The sequence below is a fragment of the Hypomesus transpacificus genome, unplaced genomic scaffold (genome assembly GCF_021917145.1).
Source record: "Hypomesus transpacificus isolate Combined female unplaced genomic scaffold, fHypTra1 scaffold_186, whole genome shotgun sequence".
In the NCBI taxonomy this organism is placed as follows: Eukaryota; Metazoa; Chordata; class Actinopteri; order Osmeriformes; family Osmeridae; genus Hypomesus; species Hypomesus transpacificus.
Window position 1 is genome coordinate 158,997 of NW_025813735.1, and position 21,588 is coordinate 180,584.

At 47.8% G+C, this 21,588-nt stretch overlaps 3 protein-coding genes across 3 annotated transcripts; 2 read left to right on the forward strand and 1 right to left on the reverse strand.

Annotated features, from left to right (window-relative positions):
• Positions 1-598: 598 nt before the first annotated feature.
• LOC124489211 (extracellular calcium-sensing receptor-like) lies at positions 599-6,259 on the forward strand. Its single transcript, XM_047051899.1, has 8 exons — positions 599-611; positions 1,200-1,374; positions 2,568-2,856; positions 3,136-3,659; positions 3,744-3,972; positions 4,467-4,667; positions 5,080-5,203; positions 5,364-6,259. Exons 1-8 carry the CDS (start codon positions 599-601, stop codon positions 6,257-6,259), a joined length of 2,451 nt encoding a protein of 816 aa, XP_046907855.1.
• A 410-nt stretch (positions 6,260-6,669) lies between these two features.
• LOC124489213 (extracellular calcium-sensing receptor-like) lies at positions 6,670-12,245 on the forward strand. Its single transcript, XM_047051900.1, has 8 exons — positions 6,670-6,929; positions 7,156-7,441; positions 7,890-7,976; positions 8,648-8,839; positions 9,184-9,714; positions 9,927-10,127; positions 11,115-11,238; positions 11,350-12,245. The coding sequence occupies exons 1-8, from the start codon at positions 6,670-6,672 to the stop codon at positions 12,243-12,245; spliced, it is 2,577 nt and encodes an 858-aa protein (XP_046907856.1).
• Positions 12,246-16,558: 4,313 nt separating this feature from the next.
• Positions 16,559-21,227, reverse strand: LOC124489220 (extracellular calcium-sensing receptor-like). The gene is made up of 8 exons (XM_047051908.1): positions 21,004-21,227; positions 20,467-20,830; positions 19,626-19,913; positions 18,997-19,545; positions 18,604-18,825; positions 18,046-18,169; positions 17,357-17,829; positions 16,559-16,981 (listed from the first exon to the last, which is right to left on the reverse strand). Exons 1-8 carry the CDS (start codon positions 21,225-21,227, stop codon positions 16,559-16,561), a joined length of 2,667 nt encoding a protein of 888 aa, XP_046907864.1.
• Between the last annotated feature and the right edge of the window lie 361 nt (positions 21,228-21,588).

A 21,588-nucleotide genomic window follows, 5' to 3' on the forward strand; every position in this document is an offset into this window, starting at 1 on the left:
TCACTGTTTGGTTTAACTTTTATTTGCTGACGTTCTATGTGTGGTAGACAGATGAAAATGTCCAATGATAATGGACAACAGAAATGGCTATATTTGATTGGCTTAGATGGTTTTGGGAGCAGTGTTCCCGCTTTTTTCTACGGAGACACAAATCTTTTTTGCAAGTTACAAAACTTTTTTGCAAGTACACAAATCTTGCCTTCTTCTACGGAGACACACAACTTTTTTTTGCAAGTACACAAATCATTTTCTACAGAGACACAAATCTTTTTTTGCAAGTACACAAATCTTTTTTGAAAGTTACAAATCGTTTTTACAGAGCTCGCTCTCCTGGCACTAATTTCATGCCATAGGTATACATCCGCGCAAAAATATCAAGGTGAAAGTCATCATAGCTTGCATAGTATAGACCCAGCTCCCAACCCAATTTGGAGAATAGATTAACGGCGATATTTTTTTAATCGCCCTATAATTCTCACATTAACGCAGCACGTTAACGCCGATAACGGCCCACCACCCAATATAATATAATTCAATATTTCATATTTACACATATTGTTAATATATTGTCTAGTTGCTAGCTAGCTAAAACTGCGAAATGGCTAGCCGCAGTCAGATGTTTTCAGTGATAACACCCTGTAGCCTAATGTCAGTTGTGTTTGTCCTTTAGTAATCTGAAAATGTAAGGACACCCCATGCCATTTTTTGTCTTTGTTTTTCTCCCCATATTTGAAAAATATAATTTTTACAAATTCAACAATCGGTTGATATTTCCCGTCATCACAACGTTCATGTAATGTACCTTTATTAAATCATCACCCCCTCTGTGTTCATAAATCATTTAGTTAGAAAGGGTTAAGAGATGCTGACTGTTCAGAGTCTGTTCCTGACGCACAACCCAGGGTGTCACCAAACAGTAATTACAGACAATGACGAAAGCCAGGGGTATAAAACCGCTCTCCTCCCAGCGCCAGGTCACTTCCAACCAGACCAGTCTGGGAAGACAGAATATCTTCTGTTCCCAGTGTGCATCACAGGTACCACCTGCCACCTACTAGGGGTCTACACCACAACACAACTGAGTGTGCATCACATCTACACCACAACACACCTGTGTGCATCACAGGTACCACCAGCCAGGATGCCTCTGTTGCCGTGGTGTCTCCTCCTGTCCTCCATCTCTGCCTCACCTCTTCCAGGCAGCACCACCCAGCCCTCGACCCCACCACCCTGCTCCACCCACGGGGCGTTCCAGCTGCCGGGCTTCCAGGCTGCTGGACACTTTATGATCGGGGGGATTTTCCCCCTCCACTACCGGGTGGAGCTGCCCATCACAAACTACACCTCCGTGCCCAAGAAGGCCCTGTGCCATGGGTGAGACCATCTGGACTGTTAGGATCAAGATCCTTTTGTGTTCTTTGTTTTTCTTTCATGGTGGGAGTTGTCTTTCAGAAAGACTTAATCCTGTGTGTGTGTTCTTTCCCATGCTCTGACAAGAGGCCTTTACAGTGAGATCATGTTTCTGTAGATTACCGGTAATGTCAACGTCTCTAACAAGTGTCGCCTTGTTAGATCTGTGAGGACACAGTGTGCCCAACAGACTGAGATGTGGAAATGCTGGGGTTCAAATACTATAGGAAGAGTGGTTCTGGTCCGGGTCCTATTGATAACATATTGTCGTTAGTGTGTGGAATGCTGTGGGGAAAGTGAGGATGGTCTGGTCATATTGTTAATGTGTTGAAGCTGTCAGGCGACGTGTTTTGATTTCCTGGCGTGAACCATGTGCTGGTTGCTCTGGTTACACCTTCATCCCTCTATCCCTCTTTTCTGACTGTTGTTTCAACATACTGTTTAAAGTCAGTGAAAGATATTTTACTCTCATTGGCAGATAAAAAGCTTGTCATTCTGGGCAATTAAATTCTTATGACAAGTCTTACCAACCGTCTCTGGAGGAGGGGATCCCTCTCTGAATTGCTCCTCCCAAGGTTTCTTCCATTTTTTCTCCCGGTGGGAGTTTTTCTGGGAGTTTTTCCTTGTCTTCCTTGAGGGTTAAGGTTGGTTGAGGGGCAGTTCTATGGGCGCATGTGAAGCCCTCTGTGACATGCTTGCGTGTAAAAAGGGCTATACAAATAAATTTGATTTGATTTGATTTGACAGCCACATAGTATGCATTCAAATACATGAAAGAGAAAATGTCAATTCAAAACACTGGGCAAAGCAGCAATATTACTGAAAACAGCAAGGAATGTAGCTCCGGCAATAAAAAGTACCAAAAGCAACATAGCGTTAAAACACTGGTTATGTGTACCGGGAGATGTGTGTAAATATTATATTATTATATTTATATGTTTCATTTTATAAATGTAAAGTGTTAGAGTGCTGATGTTCCTTGAGTAGAGAGGTTGCTGGTTAGAAGCCTGAAAGCTTGAGGGGAGAAACATTGAGTGTGATAGTCCGTGGCCAGATGCATTTAATCTCTGTTGGCTCATCTGTGTGTGTGTCTGTATATGTGTGTCTGTATGTATGTCGGTATCTGTGTGTGTGTGTGTTCGCCTGCATGTGAGCAGGTTTGACCCGAGAGCGTTCCGCTGGGCTCAGACCCTGAGGCTGGCCGTGGAGCAGATCAACCAGAACCAGGAGTTTCTGCCCAACCACACGCTGGGGTACAAGATTTTTGACTCGTGTGCCACGCCCATCACGGCCCTCAGGGCGGCTCTGTCTTCGCTGAACGGACCAGGGGAGGAGAACAGCCCCCTGTGTTCTGGTACCGGACGTCTGGTGGCGCTGGTCGGGGAGTCTGGTTCTTCACAGTCCATCGTCGTGTCCAGAACTCTGCAGCCGTTCAGAATCCCCATGGTGAGTTCTGGTTGGTGAACAGGAGTGTGTAGATACGTTTTACTTCCTGTAAATGTCAGACATTATCAGTTTGTATTTAGTGTTTAGTTCCTGGAGAATGTTCCTGCTCTTTAAAGGGGATTTGACTTCCTGGCCAGTGTTGTCACGTTTACTTGAGGAAGTGCCTAAAAGTATCTTTAGTTTTGACAAAGAGATTATGACACTTTGAGGAGTTTGCCTTACGAACAGGCACTCATTCATTATTCATTTACCCAACATCCATGTGTTTCTGCCCTTCAGATAAGCTACTTCTCCACCTGCTCCTGCCTCAGCAACAGGAAGGAGTTCCCAACCTTCTTCCGCGTGGTTCCCAACGACGACTACCAGGTGAAGGCCCTGGCTCGCCTGCTGCAGCAGTTTGGCTGGCGGTGGATCGGGGTGGTCCTGGAGGACCACGACTACGGGCGCTTCGCCCTGCAGGGCCTGCGGAGGGAGATCCAGGGCACTGACGTCTGCCTGGCCTACAGCGAGATGATCCCCAAAGATTACAGCCGTGAGCGGGTGCTGCAGATCCTGGAGGTGATGCGGACTTCCTCGGCACGTGTAGTGGTGGTGTTCTCGGGCGAGGGGGAGTTGTACCCCTTCCTACAGGAGTTTGAGAAGCAGAAGATCCCGGGGCTCCAGTGGGTGGCCAGCGAGGCGTGGGTCAGCGCCAAGGTTCTGGCGGAGGCCTTCCCCTTCCTGGATGGGACGGTGGGCTTTGCGGTCCGCGAGGGGAGGGTCCCAGGGCTTGGGGAGTTTGTGCGGAAGGTGAACCCCCAGACATACCCCTCCAACCCCTTGGTGAGGGAGCTCTGGGGAGAGCTGTATGGCTGTGACCCCTTCCCTTCCCTGCTCCCCTCCACCACCCCTCTGCCCCCCTCCACTGCCCCTCTGCCCCTCTGCACAGGTAAGGAGGTTCTCCTGGAGCAACAGTCTGCCTACATGGACTTTTCTGGGCCCAGAGTGTCGTATAACGTGTACAAGGCTGTGTACGCCATCGCCCACTCTCTCCACAACCTCCTCAGCTGCCAGCCTGGTGCAGGGCCCTTCCTCAACCAGTCCTGTGCTCTCAGCAGCAACATTGACCCCTGGCAGGTATCTGTGAGAAAACTACACATATGAAGTCAACGCTCTGCCGATGTGAAACAGTTCCTGGTTTAAAAACGATTTGGGTTTTTATATGTATGCCCTGGACAGTGTAAAGTACTACAAAACTAGTAATACAACAATTTCTGTGTTGTATTACATGTTACATTACCCTTGTAATGTAAGCATTGTGAAAGCATGTTGAAATGCTTTTTGGTAAAAAGTGGTTCTCCTATGATTCTTCTGGATTTTGTGGGACTTCCTCAAATGATCAAAGTGATACACAAACACAGCCAATCACCTCACACTAACCCTCCCTGTGATATCTTATACTCCCTGAGGACCCCACTAATTACAATGTTTTTGACCTTAAGGGACGGGAAGGACTGGAATTTACCAAACATGAGTCAAGTCCGTCAACAGTACCTAACAGAAACACAGGGAAAAATCCAAGATTTCAGTTAAACCTGCCATTTCCTTTTGTGCTCTTGTCATTGTGCCAGCTTCAGCACTATCTCCAGGAAGTGTCCTTTAATGCATCTGGAGAGGAGGTGAACTTTGACCTGAAAGGAGACTCCATCCCCTCCTATGACCTGATGAACTGGCAGAGGAACCCTGATGGAAACCCCTGGTTCGTGAAGGTCGGCCTGTTTGACGGAACAAAGGATTCTGGGAAGGAGCTGGTGATCCAGGAGGAGGCAATAGTGTGGGCGGGGCATCAGAACCAGGCAAGCTGCTGTCACTGTGTTTACTCGCATCAGATGCCAGCTGGTCAAGTTCTGTACTGGCAGTTTGATATAAGTCTGAGCAAAAGTGTAGGTTTCTCTCTTTGGTGTTTCCTGACAGGATATCAAGTTTGTGTTTTGAACGTGAGTGAATAACTCACTTATTACTCATTAAATTACCACTAAGTAAGAAAGTTTAATTACATTGTGTTTCCAAAGATACAAAAACTAGTGAGTCACCTCAAATCACATAAACAACGTCTGTTGAACTTTCAGGCGCAGGGATCCTGTCCATGATTCTTTTATGGAGGTTAAAGCGTGTCCTATAGAAACAATGTCCATAGATTCCTCACACAGCGTGGTTGGTGTTGACCTGGTGTCCCTGTCCCAGGCAGTGGTGTCTGTGTGCAGCTCCAGCTGTGCTCCAGGATCCAGGAAGGCTGTCCGTCATGGGGAGCCTCTGTGCTGCTTTGACTGTGTACCATGTGACAGCGGCAAGATCAGTGATCAGACAGGTGAACCAGCAGGACTGATAGCTACTGTACAGTTTAGAGATCAAAGTTTTCATGAATTTATGAAATGATTGAAATTATTTTAGATTTCAGGAAGCATATTGTTTATTTCTCATTTTCTCTTTCTCTGTCTCTCGCTCTCCCTTTATATCCAACTCTCCAGATTCTATAGAGTGCACTGTTTGTCCTGAGGACTTCTGGTCGAACGACAATGGCACCAGGTGCATCCCCAAGACAGTGGAGTTCCTGTCCCACGACGCCATGGGCTTGTCCCTGACGGTGATCGCCGTAGTGGGAGCTTGTCTGACCATAGCTGTCCTGGGGGTCTTCCTCCACAACATAAACACCCCCATCGTCCGTATCAACAACTCAGAGTTGAGTTTCTTCATCCTGATCTCCCTGACTCTCTGCTTCCTGTGTGCGCTGGTCTTTGTGGGGGAGCCCACTTCCTGGTCCTGCATGCTGCGTCACACGGCCTTCAGCATCACCTTCTCCCTCTGCATCTCCTGCATCCTGGGCAAGACCCTGGTGGTCCTGGCTGCCTTCACCTCCACCAGGCCCGGGAACAACATCATGAGGTGGCTGGGGCCCAGGCAGCAGAGGGTCATCATCTTCAGCTGCACCCTGGTCCAGGTGATCATCTGTACAGCCTGGCTCACAGACGCCCCTCCCTTCCCCTCCAGGAACTCCCAGTACCAAAGCTCCAAGATCATTCTAGAATGCAGCGTGGGTTCCAGCCTGGCGTTCTGGTGCGTTCTGGGATACATCAGCCTCCTGGCCTGCCTGTGCTTCGTCTTGGCCTTCCTGGCCCGCAAGTTGCCCGGCAACTTCAACGAGGCGAAGTTCATCACCTTCAGCATGCTGATCTTCTGCGCCGTGTGGGTGTCGTTCATCCCGGCGTACGTCAGCTCTCCCGGGAAGTACACCGACGCAGTGGAGACCTTTGCCATCCTGGCCTCCAGTTACGGCCTGCTCTTCTGCCTGTTCGCTCCCAAGTGTTTCATCATCCTCCTGAGGCCTGAGCAGAACACCAAACAGCATCTCATGGGGAAGAAATAAAACACAACTTTCCTGTTAGCTAGTTTATAAAGAATAATTTATATTAAATATTTAGATATAAAATCATTTGCAACTTATTATTTGGTTTCCTTGGTTTCTGATCGCTCACTACTTAGTTACTGAATGAGAAACACATGACAAACTCAACAAAAACAATAATAAACATAACAACCATCATATTTCCGGAAACCAGTGACCATCATTATGGTACATTGTCAGGTCGTCTGTTGTTCAGTTTTAAACTCTGGGGGATCACGTATCCTAACAACAGCACGTGTCCAGTAAAGTAGCAACCAATCTCCTTCCTTCGGCGGTAATGAGATGCAGAAAGCACAATTGGATCTATAAAGCCTCTCAGGACTTTCCGTGTGTCAGTTGGGGGGTGAGGTGTGTGTGAGGCGTGTGTGAGGATGACTCTCCTCTTAGTGTGGTGTCTCCTGGCCCCCTGCCTGGTCTCCTTCCTCACCCAAACGTCTGCCTCTCCCCCGTTCCCCACGGCCTCTCCCCCGGCCTCGGCCCCAGCCTCTGTGTGCTCTCTGCAGAATGACTTTGCGCCAGGGTTTGTGGCTGAGGGAGACTTTGTGATTGGAGGGATCTTTCCCCTGCACTACAACCAGGAGATGCCTGGCCTTAACTACACCTACAAACCTGCAGCCATCAGGTGTAACGGGTGAGTGGGGAGGCTGGGTGAGTCTGCAGCCTGGGCTCCCTTGCTGAGGGAAGCTGGGAACGACACAGAGCTTTCTGACTCGTTGATTGTGACTTTTTTGTAATTTATTTTTTACTACTGCCACTGTAGGGATTTTAATATGTCATCTTCAAATGTTTCTGTTTGTGTGTGTGTCTGTATATGTGTGTCTGTATGTGTGTGTGTGTGTGCACATGCATGTGAGCAGGTTTGACCCCAGAGCGTTCCGCTGGGCTCAGACCCTGAGGCTGGCCGTGGAGCAGATCAACCAGAACCAGGAGTTTCTGCCCAACCACACGCTGGGGTACAAGATCTTTGACTCGTGTGCCTATCCTCTGACAGGCCAGAGGGCTGCCCTGGCCGTGCTGAACGGCCCCAGCCAGGCCCAGCCCTCTACCTGCTCTGGAGCCTCTCTCCTGGCCGTGGTGGGAGAATCCGGCTCCGCTCAGTCCATCGTGGTGTCTGGAATCCTGGAGCCTTTCAGAATCCCCATGGTAGGGTTCTGGAAAGCAAGGTTCTAACGAAGGAGATCAAAAGGGGTTCTAACCTAAACATCTAAAGACTGTTTTAACTAAAGATGACCTTGGACGACATTTTCTAATAACAAACATAATAATAAAGAAGGTGTTCAAAGGAGTCCTATCCTAACTTCTCAAGACTGTTCTAACAAAAGGCAACTTCAGTTCTGTATCATTCTATGGACGAATTTCACAAAGGTGTTTTAACAAAACCTTTGTTAAGACTAAGGTTCAAGTTTAGGTCAAATTATGACTTTAATTCTTTAATGCAGTAAGAAGGGGAGAATTATCAAGATACATTTTGAATGAGTAATTATTTGATAATTAAATGTAGCGATAGGAAAGAACTTGTTTGTGCCTCCTGACCTTTGTACCCTGTCGTGTGTGGCAGTGCTGGACCTGTAACTGTGGCGTCTCTCCTCAGATCAGCTACTTCTCATCGTGTGCGTGCCTCAGCGACAGGAGGAAGTACCCCACGTTCTTCAGAGTCATCCCCAACGATGACTACCAGGTGAGGGGGGCTACCAGGTGAGGGGGGCTACTAGGTGAGGAGGGCTACCAGGTGAGGGGGGCTACCAGGTGAGGGGGTCTACCAGGTGAGGGGGTCTACCAGGTGAGGGGGGGCTTCATAACCTAGTCACTGGATGTCTCCAGAGAATCCAATATCAGTCGAATTTTACTTATTTGTCATGAAGGTTATTGTTATTCTTGTTATTATTCTTTGTGTTGTTTGTTTTATTATGATCTCTGTGCGGAAGCTTAATGTGCTTCTGAGAGAACAGATTTGAATGATTCTTGTTGGCCTCAAACTGTCTTTTTGTCCTGGTTCCATATACAACGAATGGTCGGTCAAAGCTTTACATTAAGGTCACAAAACTACCATGTAACTGCATAGCAGCAGGGAGTCAGATGGCTGAGCGGTGAGGGAATCAGGCTATTATTCATAAGGTTGCCGGTTCGATTCGCAGCCGTAGCCAAATGACGTTGTGTCCTTGGGCAAGGCACTTCACCCTACTTGCCTCGGGGGAGTGTCCCTCTACTTACTGTAAGTCGCTCTGGATAAGAGCGTCTGCTAAATGACTAAATGTAGCAGTCACAACATTGTTGTTATGTCTATTGTTGCAATGCCCCTGCCTGCATGTGTGTGTATGCGTGCAAATATGACTGTGTTTGTGTCTCCAGGTGAAAGCCATTGCCCAGCTGCTGGTGCGTTTGGGGTGGAGGTGGGTGGGGGTGGTGCGGGGCAACCGTGCGTACGGACGCTTTGCCCTGCAGGGCCTTCTGAGGGAGCTGAGCGACACAGAGGTGTGCGTGGCCTACCAGGAGACGATCCCCCTGCTGTATGACAGAGACAAGGCCCTGGAGATCATGCAGGTGGACATGCTCGCACACACCTGCTGGGAGGGACGGCTGGGGAGGAGCCCAGGGGACAGGGCTCTGGATTCTGTTCCTGCTCCAGGGGACAGGGCTCTGGACTCTGTTCCTGCTCCAGGGGACAGGGCTCTGAACTCCTGGGCAGGTTCCTGCTCCAAGATCAGTTGTTTGTCTATTTTCTGTTGCGGTTTTGTTACTGCTACCTTATCCTCCCTCTCCCCTTCTTCCTCCCCATCTATCTCCCCTCCTGTCCCTTCTTACCCCCTCTTTCTCCTCTTCCTTCCCTCCTCCCCACCCACCCCCCTTCTCCCCCTTCTCCTCCCCATCTACACCCCCCCCGCCAGGTCATGCGTACCTCCAGAGCCAGGGTGGTGGTGGTGTTTTCGGCTGAGGGGGAGATGACTCCCTTCCTCAGGGACTACATGGAGCAGAATATCACAGGGATCCAGTGGGTGGCCAGCGAGGCCTGGGTCACAGCCTCCGTCTTCACGGCCAGCGAGTACTACCCCTATCTGGGGGGCACCATAGGCTTCGGCATCCGGCAAGGCTCCATCCCCGGCCTGGAGGGCTACCTGCGTGAGGTGAACCCCCAGAGATACCCCTCCAACCCCCTGGTGACAGAGCTGTGGGAGGCTCTCTACGGCTGCACCCCCTCTTCCTCCTTCTCCTCGCTCCCCCTCTGCACAGGACAGGAAGTTCTCCTGGAGCAGCACTCTGCCTACATGAACACCTCCAGTCCCAGGGTGGCCTATAACGTGTACAAGGCTGTGTACGCCATCGCCCACTCTCTCCACAACCTCCTCAGCTGCCAGCCTGGTGCAGGGCCCTTCCTCAACCAGTCATGTGCTCTCAGCAGCAACATTCACCCCTGGCAGGTAGGCCTTTCGCCCTGCACAGCACATGGACGTTGTTGTTGTTTAGCAGACGCTTACATCCATAGCGATGTAAGCGTATTTCGGTGGTTAGAGTCAAGGAACAGTCTGTATTTACAAAGGCTGACGTCTGTTTGAGCATGCATGCAATAGACTATTTCATAGTAACAGACTACACTGTTATTTATTTATCTTTTATTCATATTTTTCTTAAGCTCCAGCACTATCTCCAAGAAGTCGCCTTCTCCATTTCGAACCAGCAGGTGAACTTTGACCTGAAAGGGGATTCCATTCCGTACTATGACATCCTCAACTGGCAGAGGGGCAGCGATGGGAAGATCGAGTTTGTCAACGTCGGCCTGTTCGACGGAACAAAGGATTCTGGGAAGGAGCTGGTGATCCAGGAGGAGGCGATAGTGTGGGCGGGGCATCAGAGCCAGGCAAGCTGCTGTCACTGTGTGTTTACCTGCATCAGATGCCAGCTGGCCAAGTTCTGTAGGGTCAGGTGGAGGTGAGTCAGGGGAATCAGGAAGAGGAGCTTCTTTTAGGGTTTGGCCTGATGGCTCAGACACCTAACATGTCACTCATAATATTTATTATTTGAGCCCGACTGATAAAGGATTTTTAAGGCCGATATCGATAAAAATATTTGGTGATTTAAAAATACGATATTCCGATATATCGGCCTATATATATATAAAAAATTAATTAATACAAAATCCAGAAACGCGTAACAAAACAAACAGAATTCCCTAATTCTCCACAGCCACCCGACTCTGGCTGGATCAGCTGGTTGTTTATGGGGTTCTAAACACGAGTGTTGCCAACAGGGACGTTGTAGAGTGCTCACTGTTGGACAAACTATTGCTTGCCAACACTCTTAACATGGTTGAAGGGTGTTTCGGCCATTTTTATTTTTTTCAATATTGATTTATTGGCCATTATAAATGCCAATAACGATAGTTTGGAAAATGCCTAATATCGGCCAATAATATCGGCCCACCGATAAATCGGTTGGGCTCTAGTAAATATGCTAGAGGAAGGATAATGTATAATATACATAATACAAATGTTATATAATAGTATACATAACAACTAAGAAAGATAATGATGCAATACTAATGATGGTAGTTGTGATTAATTTAAGTCTTTATAATATACACAGTACTGAATAATTGTAATGATAATGTATTAATATAGCAGACATAGGGAAGGGAATTTCAACCTGCGATCTCTCAATCTGCAGTCAAACCCTCTAACCACTGAGCTGCTACCAGCCCTCCCCCATCCCACCACAGTATCCCCTTCACTGTAGAAAGCTTCGAGTGGGTTTGTGACATCTGTGCGGTATTCCTGAGTTTGTGTTGTGTTCAGGAGCTACTGTTGTGGTGTCCCTGTCCCAGGCAGTGGTGTCTGTGTGCAGCTCCAGCTGTGCTCCAGGATCCAGGAAGGCTGTCCGTCATGGGGAGCCTCTGTGCTGCTTTGACTGTGTACCATGTGACAGCGGCAAGATCAGTAATCAGACAGGTGAACCTGAAGTTTTGCCGAATTTATGAAATTATTGAAATTGTATTAGATTTCATAAAGCAAATTATTTCATTCTCATTTCTCCTTTTTGTTCTCTCTCTCTCTCTCTAGATTCTATAGAGTGCACTGTTTGTCCTGAGGACTTCTGGTCGAACGACGATGGCACCAGGTGCATCCCCAAGACAGTGGAGTTCCTGTCCCACGACGCCATGGGCTTGTCTCTGACGGTGATCGCCGTAGTGGGAGCCTGTCTGACCATAACTGTCCTGGGGGTCTTCCTCCACAACAGAAACACCCCCATTGTCCGCATCAACAACTCAGAGCTGAGTTTCTTCATCCTGATCTCCCTGACTCCCTGCTTCCTGTGTGCGCTGGTCTTTGTGGGGGAGCCCACTTCCTGGTCCTGCATGCTGCGTCAGACGGCCTTCAGCATCACCTTCTCCCTCTGCATTTCCTGCATCCTGGGCAAGACCCTGGTGGTCCTGGCTGCCTTCACCTCCACAAGGCCCGGTAACAACATCATGAGGTGGCTGGGGCCCAGGCAGCAGAGGGTCATCATCTTCAGCTGCACCCTGGTCCAGGTGATCATCTGTACAGTCTGGCTCAAAGACGCCCCTCCCTTCCCCTCCAGGAACTCCCAGTACCAAAGCTCCAAGATCATTCTAGAATGCAGCGTGGGCTCCAGCCTGGCATTCTGGTGCGTTCTGGGATACATCAGCCTCCTGGCCTGCCTGTGCTTCGTCTTGGCCTTCCTGGCCCGCAAGCTGCCCGGCAACTTCAACGAGGCCAAGTTCATCACCTTCAGCATGCTGATCTTCTGCGCTGTGTGGGTATCGTTCATCCCGGCGTACGTCAGCTCTCCCGGGAAGTACGCTGACGCAGTGGAGACCTTTGCCATCCTGGCCTCCAGTTACGGCCTGCTCTTCTGCCTGTTCCCTCCCAAGTGTTTCATCATCCTCCTGAGGCCTGAGCAGAACACCAAACAGCATCTCATGGGGAAGAAATAAATCACAACTGTCTTGTTAGCTAGTTTAGTACGTAAACAAAGGGAAAACTATTTAAAGTTCTAATAATTTATTTGAAATGTATTAGTAAATGTTATTTCAGATGTAATCTTTAAATATGAAGTATATGAACTGACTTTCATTGTAAACTGCCTCAAAGAAATAAAATAGGTTAGGGATTTTTGTGTTTCTTGTTGTGTATTTGTAACCAATGTGAATTGGTTTTACTCACTCCTCAGGTATAAATACAGTCCACGGTGAAAAGTTAGCTTTTCGTTGGCATAGCAGGCTTGTGGTCGTGCTTCTTAGTCAGAGTTCCCAGGATTGAGCCACAAAACTGTCTGTATTTCCCAGCAGTATGAATAAACGTCTCATCCTCCAGGCACAAGACAACAAAAACTAGAGAGGGTACAATTTCTGGGGAAATTGTAGGGTGTGCTTGCTTGCGTCGGTTGTAGGCGGGTCTGTTTTCTATTCTAGTGATATTTTCAAGCATTTAGCCAACTCATTTTGCATATTTCATTAAGAACACCCTTTGAAACAAGCCCTTAGAAACAAGCGAACCCCCTTTGAAACAAGCTACTGTAACAACGTTGTCACTGGCAGTATTTCAGATGGAATTGCGATTAAAACAGTACCGTCTGCTAACTGAAAATATGCCCACCAAAACGTAAATAAGTTTGACATTAATTTAGGGGGACATGACTCATTCAAAAGCAGTTTACTAGAGCCAAGCTAGAGTTTAGCCATAGCTGTGGCATTGAAGACAGTAGCCTACTACTACACGCTGCCAGTGGGCGAGCCGAGTCTGACTCTGAGGCTAACGTCAAAACAAGACGCCGTCTCACTCAAATTCCAAATTTTACACAAATCACAAAAATATGCTGACCCGCTGGCTGTCTTCGCATTCTTTTTTTACAGCAACCTACATTAAAATCTCACCACCTGGCTGTCTTCACAATAGTCATATACTCACAACATTTCCCTCTTTCTGTTCTTTCGTGTAAAATTAAACTATAAAATTACGAAAATACTACTATGAGATGCTTTCTAGCATGGCTGCCGCCGAAAGACTAGGCGGTCTCACGGGCGACCCGCACTCGCTCAAATTACAAAAACTTTCACAACCTAAATCAAAAATCTGAGATGGCAGTTCCACTCGAAATCGCTTTCTCAACAGAGTCCAATGGTTGGGAATTTTTGGGGGTGGTATTTTTCACTCATCATCCAAGCTCCAACTTGCGTGCTAGAACATCTCTAATACGTTTTATCCATGCGTCGTTGCTTAAGTGTGCTGACGTAGTGACGTAGGCTAGCACAGAGTACGCTTCGTTGACAGAAGACACGTTTTGCCACAAAAACGTTGTAACCTCTTAAACTGTGCAACGGAACGTAAATAAAAATACAAGCAACTCAATAGCTAGCAAGATGAAACTTTTGACACCAACCTTGTCTATGTAGTCCAAATATTGACTGATCCTTAGGGGTGGGAAAATAATAAAAATAATAATAATATGTGAGAGAACAAAGGTTGTGCCCAGTAGCGGAGCCAGAGGGGTGGTCGGGGTGGCACTGGACCCCCCTGATATCAGACTGGCCACCCCAGGTGCCACCCCAAAATGTAATTTGCTATTCCTAGCAATTGGATGCTGATTGACATTTAATTTATCTTGTTAAAAGAAGCGTTTCTTTTCACATCTGGCAGCGCATTTTTTCATTGAGGATATTTCCACAGTTCACCAGTCAGTCACAAATCACTACGCCAGCGTCTGATACAGCGCCAGCTACGGAAGACTAGAGCATCATATTACAGTTATCGTTTTAAGGTTTATCATTGGGGTCGAGGCTTCCTGAACAAAATTTTATGAAAGTTGAGTTGCTGGGCCGCAGAGCCATAGAAAAAGATGCATATTGGCAATTTGGTTCCATAACAGATTCAGATAAGGGAAATGTCTCTGTTTTTGTTTAGCACTTAGCACTACCTAGTAGCTAACAGCGCAGTTCCCACTGTGGTGTAGTTGATTAAATTTCTTTTTTTCATTTTCATTTATATAGCACACTTTTAAAACAACAACAGTGTGTTTTCTAGGCCACACATGTAAGCCTACACAAACGTTTTTTTTTCCAATTAAACCTCACTTTAAAATGTTGGTTGTTGTTTCATGAGTGTTCTTGTGTGAGTATACACTAATAGTTATGTTTTAATGTAAAAGAAGGATCTAACCTCTAACCTGGTTGATTAAAGTAACCCTAGTGAACAATACTAGGCCACACTGTAGAACTCAGGCTTAAGTGAATTTGAATTTCTATTTCTCATCAGCAATCATATGAATAATTGACACTGCTTAGATCCCAGGCTAAGGTTACACACACATTTTCAGTCTTGGTCTGTGGACCCCCTGAAGTAGCCCTGGCCACCCCTTGGCCACCCCATATTTAAAAGTCTGGTTCTGCCACTGGTTGAGCCCTTGCCGAAGGCAAAGCACACCAAATTATATCTAAATTACAGTGCAACAAAACTGTCACATCTGCAACATCAAACATAACTTCATAAAGTCGTTGATTCATACCTTACTCTTCTGCCTTAAAAAAGCATTCAGACATGGTGTTGTACAGTCTGCGTCCGCTTCTCTATGCAGCGTCAATGCTCCTAGTTCAGCATCCAGTTTAGCCTTTTCCATGTTTAGCTTAACTTCCTTTTCAGCAAATGAGGTGCGTGCACGTGCTGCTTATGCCCCAGCACGGGCCCTTGCAGCTGCGCTAGCCGTTGAGGAAGATCTTGAGCTAGCCTGCTTTCTTCCATCGTGTAATTTAGGTTGAGTCCCAACGATGTTAAATAACCAGATGGTCACTTGCTTTTTCACTGTACTGTCCTCCTTAAGCTGTAGGCTATGTAACCAGAATTAAACAGACAGCCAAACTGCTAGTGTCACTGACGACACGGAGTCAGATATTTGCCTTCTAGCTCCAGATTTATTCAGTTCGGTGAGCAAAATTATAAAGGCGTGAAACTGTAAAAAATACAGAATTCAATCAAAATATGGGTTGTATATAAGCAAACAAAACACAATGACATGGTATATCAGAAGATGCTACTAAATTAACATTTTAAGTAGGAAACGTAGGCCTACACCATACAAAAATGCTTCGTTAGCCGTTAAACAGGCAATATCGGCTGTGCTGCTTATCGACAACAGCACAGAAAAGTGACTTAGAAAAAACACAATTAATGTTTGATAGAGCCTACGTTTGTATTTTAGGATGAAATTAAAATGAAACACAATACTCACAAGCAATGCTTACGCACGGCAAAGCAACATAGCTTCGGAACTCGATCTGTATGTTACGTGAGGCGAACTTCCAACTGAAACAAAAAAAACTGCCTGGTAAATAAACCACTGGCCAGCAGGGTGCACTAGAAACAAGCGCGGCTTACATTTAAAGGTAAGGCATAACAGTGTGCAAGGCGGTGTACGCTATCACCCACGCCATCCACCACGTCGTCTGTGAGCATATTCATTGCACTCCGTCGCCGATAAGTGCTGCCTCAAATGGAACACTTACTTTAAACACTTGGTGGAAGTGACGGACGCAAATCTGCTCGCCACACCCGCAAAACCTGCCAAAATGAACGCGCTTCTCCACTCAAATGGAAAAAGCTGCCGAAAGGGCTCCTCCTTTCCTGCTACGTAGCCAAGATGGCGCCCGTTTAGGGCGAGTAGTGTCCATCGTTGTACACAGGTTTTTTTTCCATTATTTTTATGAAACCAGAGCACAATACTAAGAAACATATGATGTGTAAAATCCCTCCAAGGAAAGTGATTTAGAGCTCAAAATAGGTCATACAGCCTCGACGTCTGTATGGTCATGTAGGCTGATCTATGTTACAGTGTTATGACTTCATGTTGCTGCTTTTGGTGTCAGTTTGCTTAAAGTCTTGTTCACTGCCACGCTGACTGTAATAAATCACTCATCATAACTTCACTGTTTGGTTTTATTTAAAAATACATCTTCACTTTTTAGGATATAAATTTACGGAAGCCTTGAAGGGAAAGTGAAAATCAAAATTTTAAGAGAAAGAAAAAGGGTTAATTATGTAAACAGTTGATATTATCCTATTGTCATCTTACAAGATCAAGTCAAGCATGCTCTCAGGTCAAACGGGTCAGTCATAATATTTATAGAGACAGTTCTTACAGTAACATCACTTGTTACAACATAGTTGCAACAGTATCACTTGTTACAATAACATTGGTTGTATCAGTTGCTACAGTAACATTAGCTGGCACTGTGCAGCATCCGGCATTACATGATGGTTACTTCCGCATCATCTGTTTCCTGTTGTTTTTCTCCGGTTCCAGCATGACAACGTAGCACTTGGGGGCAAAAATACACATGAGAAGGCCGAAGGTGGAGGCCAGGATGGCGAAGATGTGAACAGCCACCGTGTACTTCCCAGCCGTGCTCACGTACACAGGGATGAACGTGACCCACACGGCGAAGAAGATCAGCATGCTGAAGGTGATGAGCTTGGCCTCGTTGAAGTTGTCCGGGAGTTTCCTGGCCAGGAAGGCCAGAAGGAGGCAGAGGGAGGCCAGCAGGCCAATGTATCCCAGAACGCACCAGAAGCCGATCTCCGACCCCACGGCACACTCCAGTATGATGACGGCACCGAGGTAGGCGGTGTTGCGGTTGGCGTGCGGGGGGTTGGTGAGGAGCCAGATTATACAGATCAGTCCCTGGGGAGAGGAGAGATGCACTTTGATCAGTCCAGAGGTTTACTGTCATAGTTATGTGTCGTTAGGTTACCAGCAGGCCAAAACTAAAAATCTACCGATGTTTTTAGTTATTTTTCTGCGATTATTCAGGTAAAAAAAATCCGGAATTCTACTGAGTGATTATTTGGTGTATTGTGGCACTTTTTTGCCACTGGAAGCATGATTCTAAGTGAGGTTGATGTGTATGAACTTCCCTCTATCCCTAACCCCTTACAGTGTACAGTTTAACAGATTATCAGGTTAAGGATTTGAGGTTCAGGAGGAGAACAAGTACTTTTCCACCTCAGTATTGCTACTTTTCTTTGAAAGCAGAACCACTAGTGAGGCAGACTGTACCTGGATGGCAGTGCACACCAGAACACTGGCTTTCTGCTGGGTGGGGCCAAACCACTTCATGACATCACTTCCTGGCAGGGTGGCCCTGAAGGCGATCAACACCACAGCAGTCTTGGCCAGGAGGCATGAAATGCAGAGGGCAAAACTGATCCCAAACGCTGGGTACCGCACGCGGCACAGCCAATCAGAGGGCTCACCAATGAACAGGAGACCAATAAGGAAGCAGATGCAGAGGAAGAGTAGGAGCAGGAAGCTGAGCTCCATGTTGTTGCCGCGGACAACGGGGGTGTGTCTGTGGCTGAGGAACACGGCCAGCACAGACAGGGAGGAGCCGGCTCCTAGCAGAGACACGGAGCACAGGACCACGCCCATGGGCTCGTGGTAGGACAGGAAGTCCATCGTCTTGGGGACACAGTCGTCCCTGCCTGCGTTGGGCCAGCTGTTCTCTGAGCACTGGATGCAGTTTAAGGAATCTGGAAACGAATCGGGAGAAATTGGATAGTTTGTATTGCTCTCATTTACCAACAAGCCACTGACGACATTAAAGTACATAATAATACATTTATAATACTATTTTTTACTCATTATTTATTAATAAAGTATCTATTTCTAAAAATTAAATGGTTGGATTTCCTAAAACCTGATTCTATACAGTGTTTATAATCATGCATTATGAATTTAGCCCTCACCGGTGTGGTTGCTGACCTCCCCGTCAGAACAGGGGATGCAGTCGAAGCAGCAGACTGGCTGCCCCTTCCTGTTGGCCAATCGGGTGCCAGGAGGGCAGCTCTCACTGCACACTGAGCGAGCTGCCTGAGGGTTAAAGGTCAACCACTAAGACTCATGGGACAGCTAAGCTGTACAGCAACCATCTAGCAGGTATCTTCACATAAGCTCATAACCTTGGACACTGTGACCTATGTCTGACACTCGACACCTTAAAACATTATCACGAAAAATGGCTGTTGTTCCAATCAACCTTTTTGATGATTATACTTCAACAAAACATTAAATGGCTCATCTTATGTGAACCAGAAACCCACATGAACTATCTTCCTTGAAGGCAGCGGTATCCTTGTTGCATGTTGTTTTCAATGTGTGAGTTTTAGTAGTAGCCTCAGTGTGTCCTGTAGTTTATAAACAGCAGCAGGCACATTGACCTGCAGTGTGACAAGTGTGAGCAGGACTACAAGTACCAGCCTGATGAGCAAACGCAGTTTCAAACCCCTCCTTGAACCACCACACACCTGTTGGCCGACGGGCCACTGAATAGCGGAGTCATTTATGACCAGTTCCTGCTCATCAACCAATAAGGCGTTATAGAAGCCCACTTTAACCAATCGCAGGGAGCCATCTGGACCCTTGTGCCAGTTCATGAGGTCGTAGGAGGCTATGGGGTCGCCGTTGTCATCGAATCTGACCTCCTCCCCCAGAGTGGAGAACTTCACCCTCCTCATGTAGTGCAGCAACTAAGGGAGAGACACAATGTCCTACATGAAACTGTTTTATGTCAAATATTGATTTGAGGACAATAGTCTGGAACTTAACAGTGGACCTAACCAGGAGTCGTAGGGATACCTAAGTTAAAGGTAGCCTGAAGTCACACTCACACACACACACACACTCATCCACACACACACCTGCCATGGTTTGAAATCCTTCAGGTCCCCACAGGTCCCATTGATGAAGGGACCTTGCCCCCTAATGCAGTTCCCCATGTCATGCAGGGCGTGGGCGATGAGGTAAACAGCCTTGTAGACGTTGTACGACACCCTGAGGTCAGTCACGTCAGAGTAGGCAGAGTAGACGTCTGATAACCTCTCTGTCCCACGGCATGGCTTCCTGTTCGTGTTCGACTCTGTGTGAGAGTGTGTGTTGGAGGACCCGTTTAACCAACAGTCAAACATCTCCTGCCATAGCTCCGTCAGGAAGGGGGACTGGCATGCGCTGGCCGCGTCCAGCCGGGTCAGGTGATCTCCCAGCCCGGGGATAACGTCCGCCTTGTGGATCCCAAAACCCAGGGTTCCCTTCAGCATGTCCCCAAACTCTCCCCAGAGGGACTTGGCGGTGGCCCAAGCCTCGCTGGCGACCCACTGCAGTCCGGTGATGTTGCGGCGTCGCATCTCTCTTAGGATGGAGGCGAGCTCTGGCTCGCCAGAGAAGTTCAGGATGACCCTGGAGGAGGAGCCCTGGATGCGACGCAGACGCACAGCAGAGATACAGCAGAAGCTAAATAAAATCATGTTTTTTTTATTATTTAAATGCGTACCTGTATGACGTGCACCAGCTCATCCAACGGCCTGTCTGTCAGCACCACAGGATAGAAGTGGACGTAGGCGGGACACACACCAAACTGCTCGGCTGCCTGGAGGAACAGCTGGATGGCAAAGCGTGCGTAGGCGGACTCCACCCCAATCACGCCCACCCAGGTCCAGCCGAAGTAGTGCACCAGGCGTGCCAGTGCCCGGATCTGAAAGGCGTCGCTCGGCATCGTCCGCATGAACGTGGGGAACTTGCTCTGGTCGCTCAGACAGCTGCAGGAGGCAAAGTAGCTCACCTGGAGGCAGAGAGGCAGAGTTAGGGACACCAGGAGGCAGAGGCAGGTTAAGGGACACCTGGAGGCAGAGAGGCAAGGTTAGGGACATCAGGAGGCAGAGAGGTAGAGTTAGAGACACCAGGAGGCATAGAAGCAAGGTTAGGGACACCAGGAGGCAGAGAGGTAGAGTTGGAGAGATCAGGAGGCAGAGAGGTAGAGTTAGAGACACCAGGAGGCAGAGAGGCAAGGTTATGGACACCAGGAGGCAGAAAGGCAGGGTTAGGGACACCAGGAGGCAGAGACGCAAGGTTGGGGTGACCTGGAGGCTGAGGGAGGGGAACCTGGAGACGGAGAGGCAGGAGAAGAACAGTTTAACCGACAGACCACACAGCACCCCTACAAAAAACAGTCTGTTACTAGAACTAAACAGTAGCTCTGTCACAACAACAAGTTGGAGATACATTACTACTCTTATTATGACCATGTTCATCTTCCAGACAAATCCTATTTCCATAAACATTTCATCCCAGTAAGCAGAGCATAGCAGTGTAACACCTGTCCTCTCCGGTCTCACCAGGGGGATGTTGAAGGAGCCTAGAGTTCTTAACAAGGCCATGGAGACTCCAGAACCAGCGTCGCCTATGATGACAGGTGACCGAGCCTTGCGTGCAGCTGAACATCCAAGCTCCTGTCCGGTCCCTGGACCGGGACCAGGACTAGGATCCGAGTCAGGCAGTTCGGCACCCCCAGAAGCCCTGGCTGTCTCTGGCTTGCCGTTGACCAGGAGCAGGGCCTCCTGGAGGGATGTGTGCACGTCGTCACAGCTGTCCCTGATGTGGAAGCCCAGTTTCAGCTGAGGGAGCAGGTCTTCGCGCTGGTTGATCTCTCTCACGGCGAACGCCATGGTCTGCATCCAGCGCAGGGCTCGCTGACTGAAGCTGGAACACAAACACGGACACATACACTTAGTAGAGAATTCTAACGTTCGCAAGGCTCACTGGGTGTGGATGTGACAGTCTGTCTGGCTGGGTGAACGACTACAAAACAGAATTCACACTTTCCCGTACTAAACTGCACACAATTAACCTAACCTCTCCTCTCTACTTACTACTTATAAGTGTGCGGTTGGGGTTTCCATTGAAAGGAAAGAAGAGGAGAGACGGGACTGTTGTGGAGAGGAAACAAGCCTCCGATGACCAGATCTCCATCCTCGTAGAGGCTGCCTGTCTCCTCCAAGCCCAGGAAGGAGCACCCGTCCTGGGAAACCACGGAGCACAGCTGGCCCACCAGGAGACCAACACCCAGCACCAAGAGCTTGGCTCCCAGGCACGTCATGCTTACTGAGCCTCTACTCAAGGATAGCTAATCTGTGATTGTGTGAGTTGAAAAAAAAAATCTTTCTGTGTTTCTTTTTTTCTATGTAGGATGTGGCTGTGCCTGTTCTTCTGTGTAGGATGTGCCTGTGCCTGTTGTAAAGGTGGACTGAACTACCAGGCTTAACGCTACAGAGAGGAAAGCAAGTAAGTCTGTCTGTCTACCACAGCCCCTTTCTTTATATTGTGGGTCCAGGAAATCAGTGGACCTGCCCAGCAAATGCTGACGTCATCATAGAGAGAGTTAAACTCATGATAGCTATTGTGTCACAACAGGCAACTGTAGAATATAATTAAATATTCCATATTTACACATATTGTTA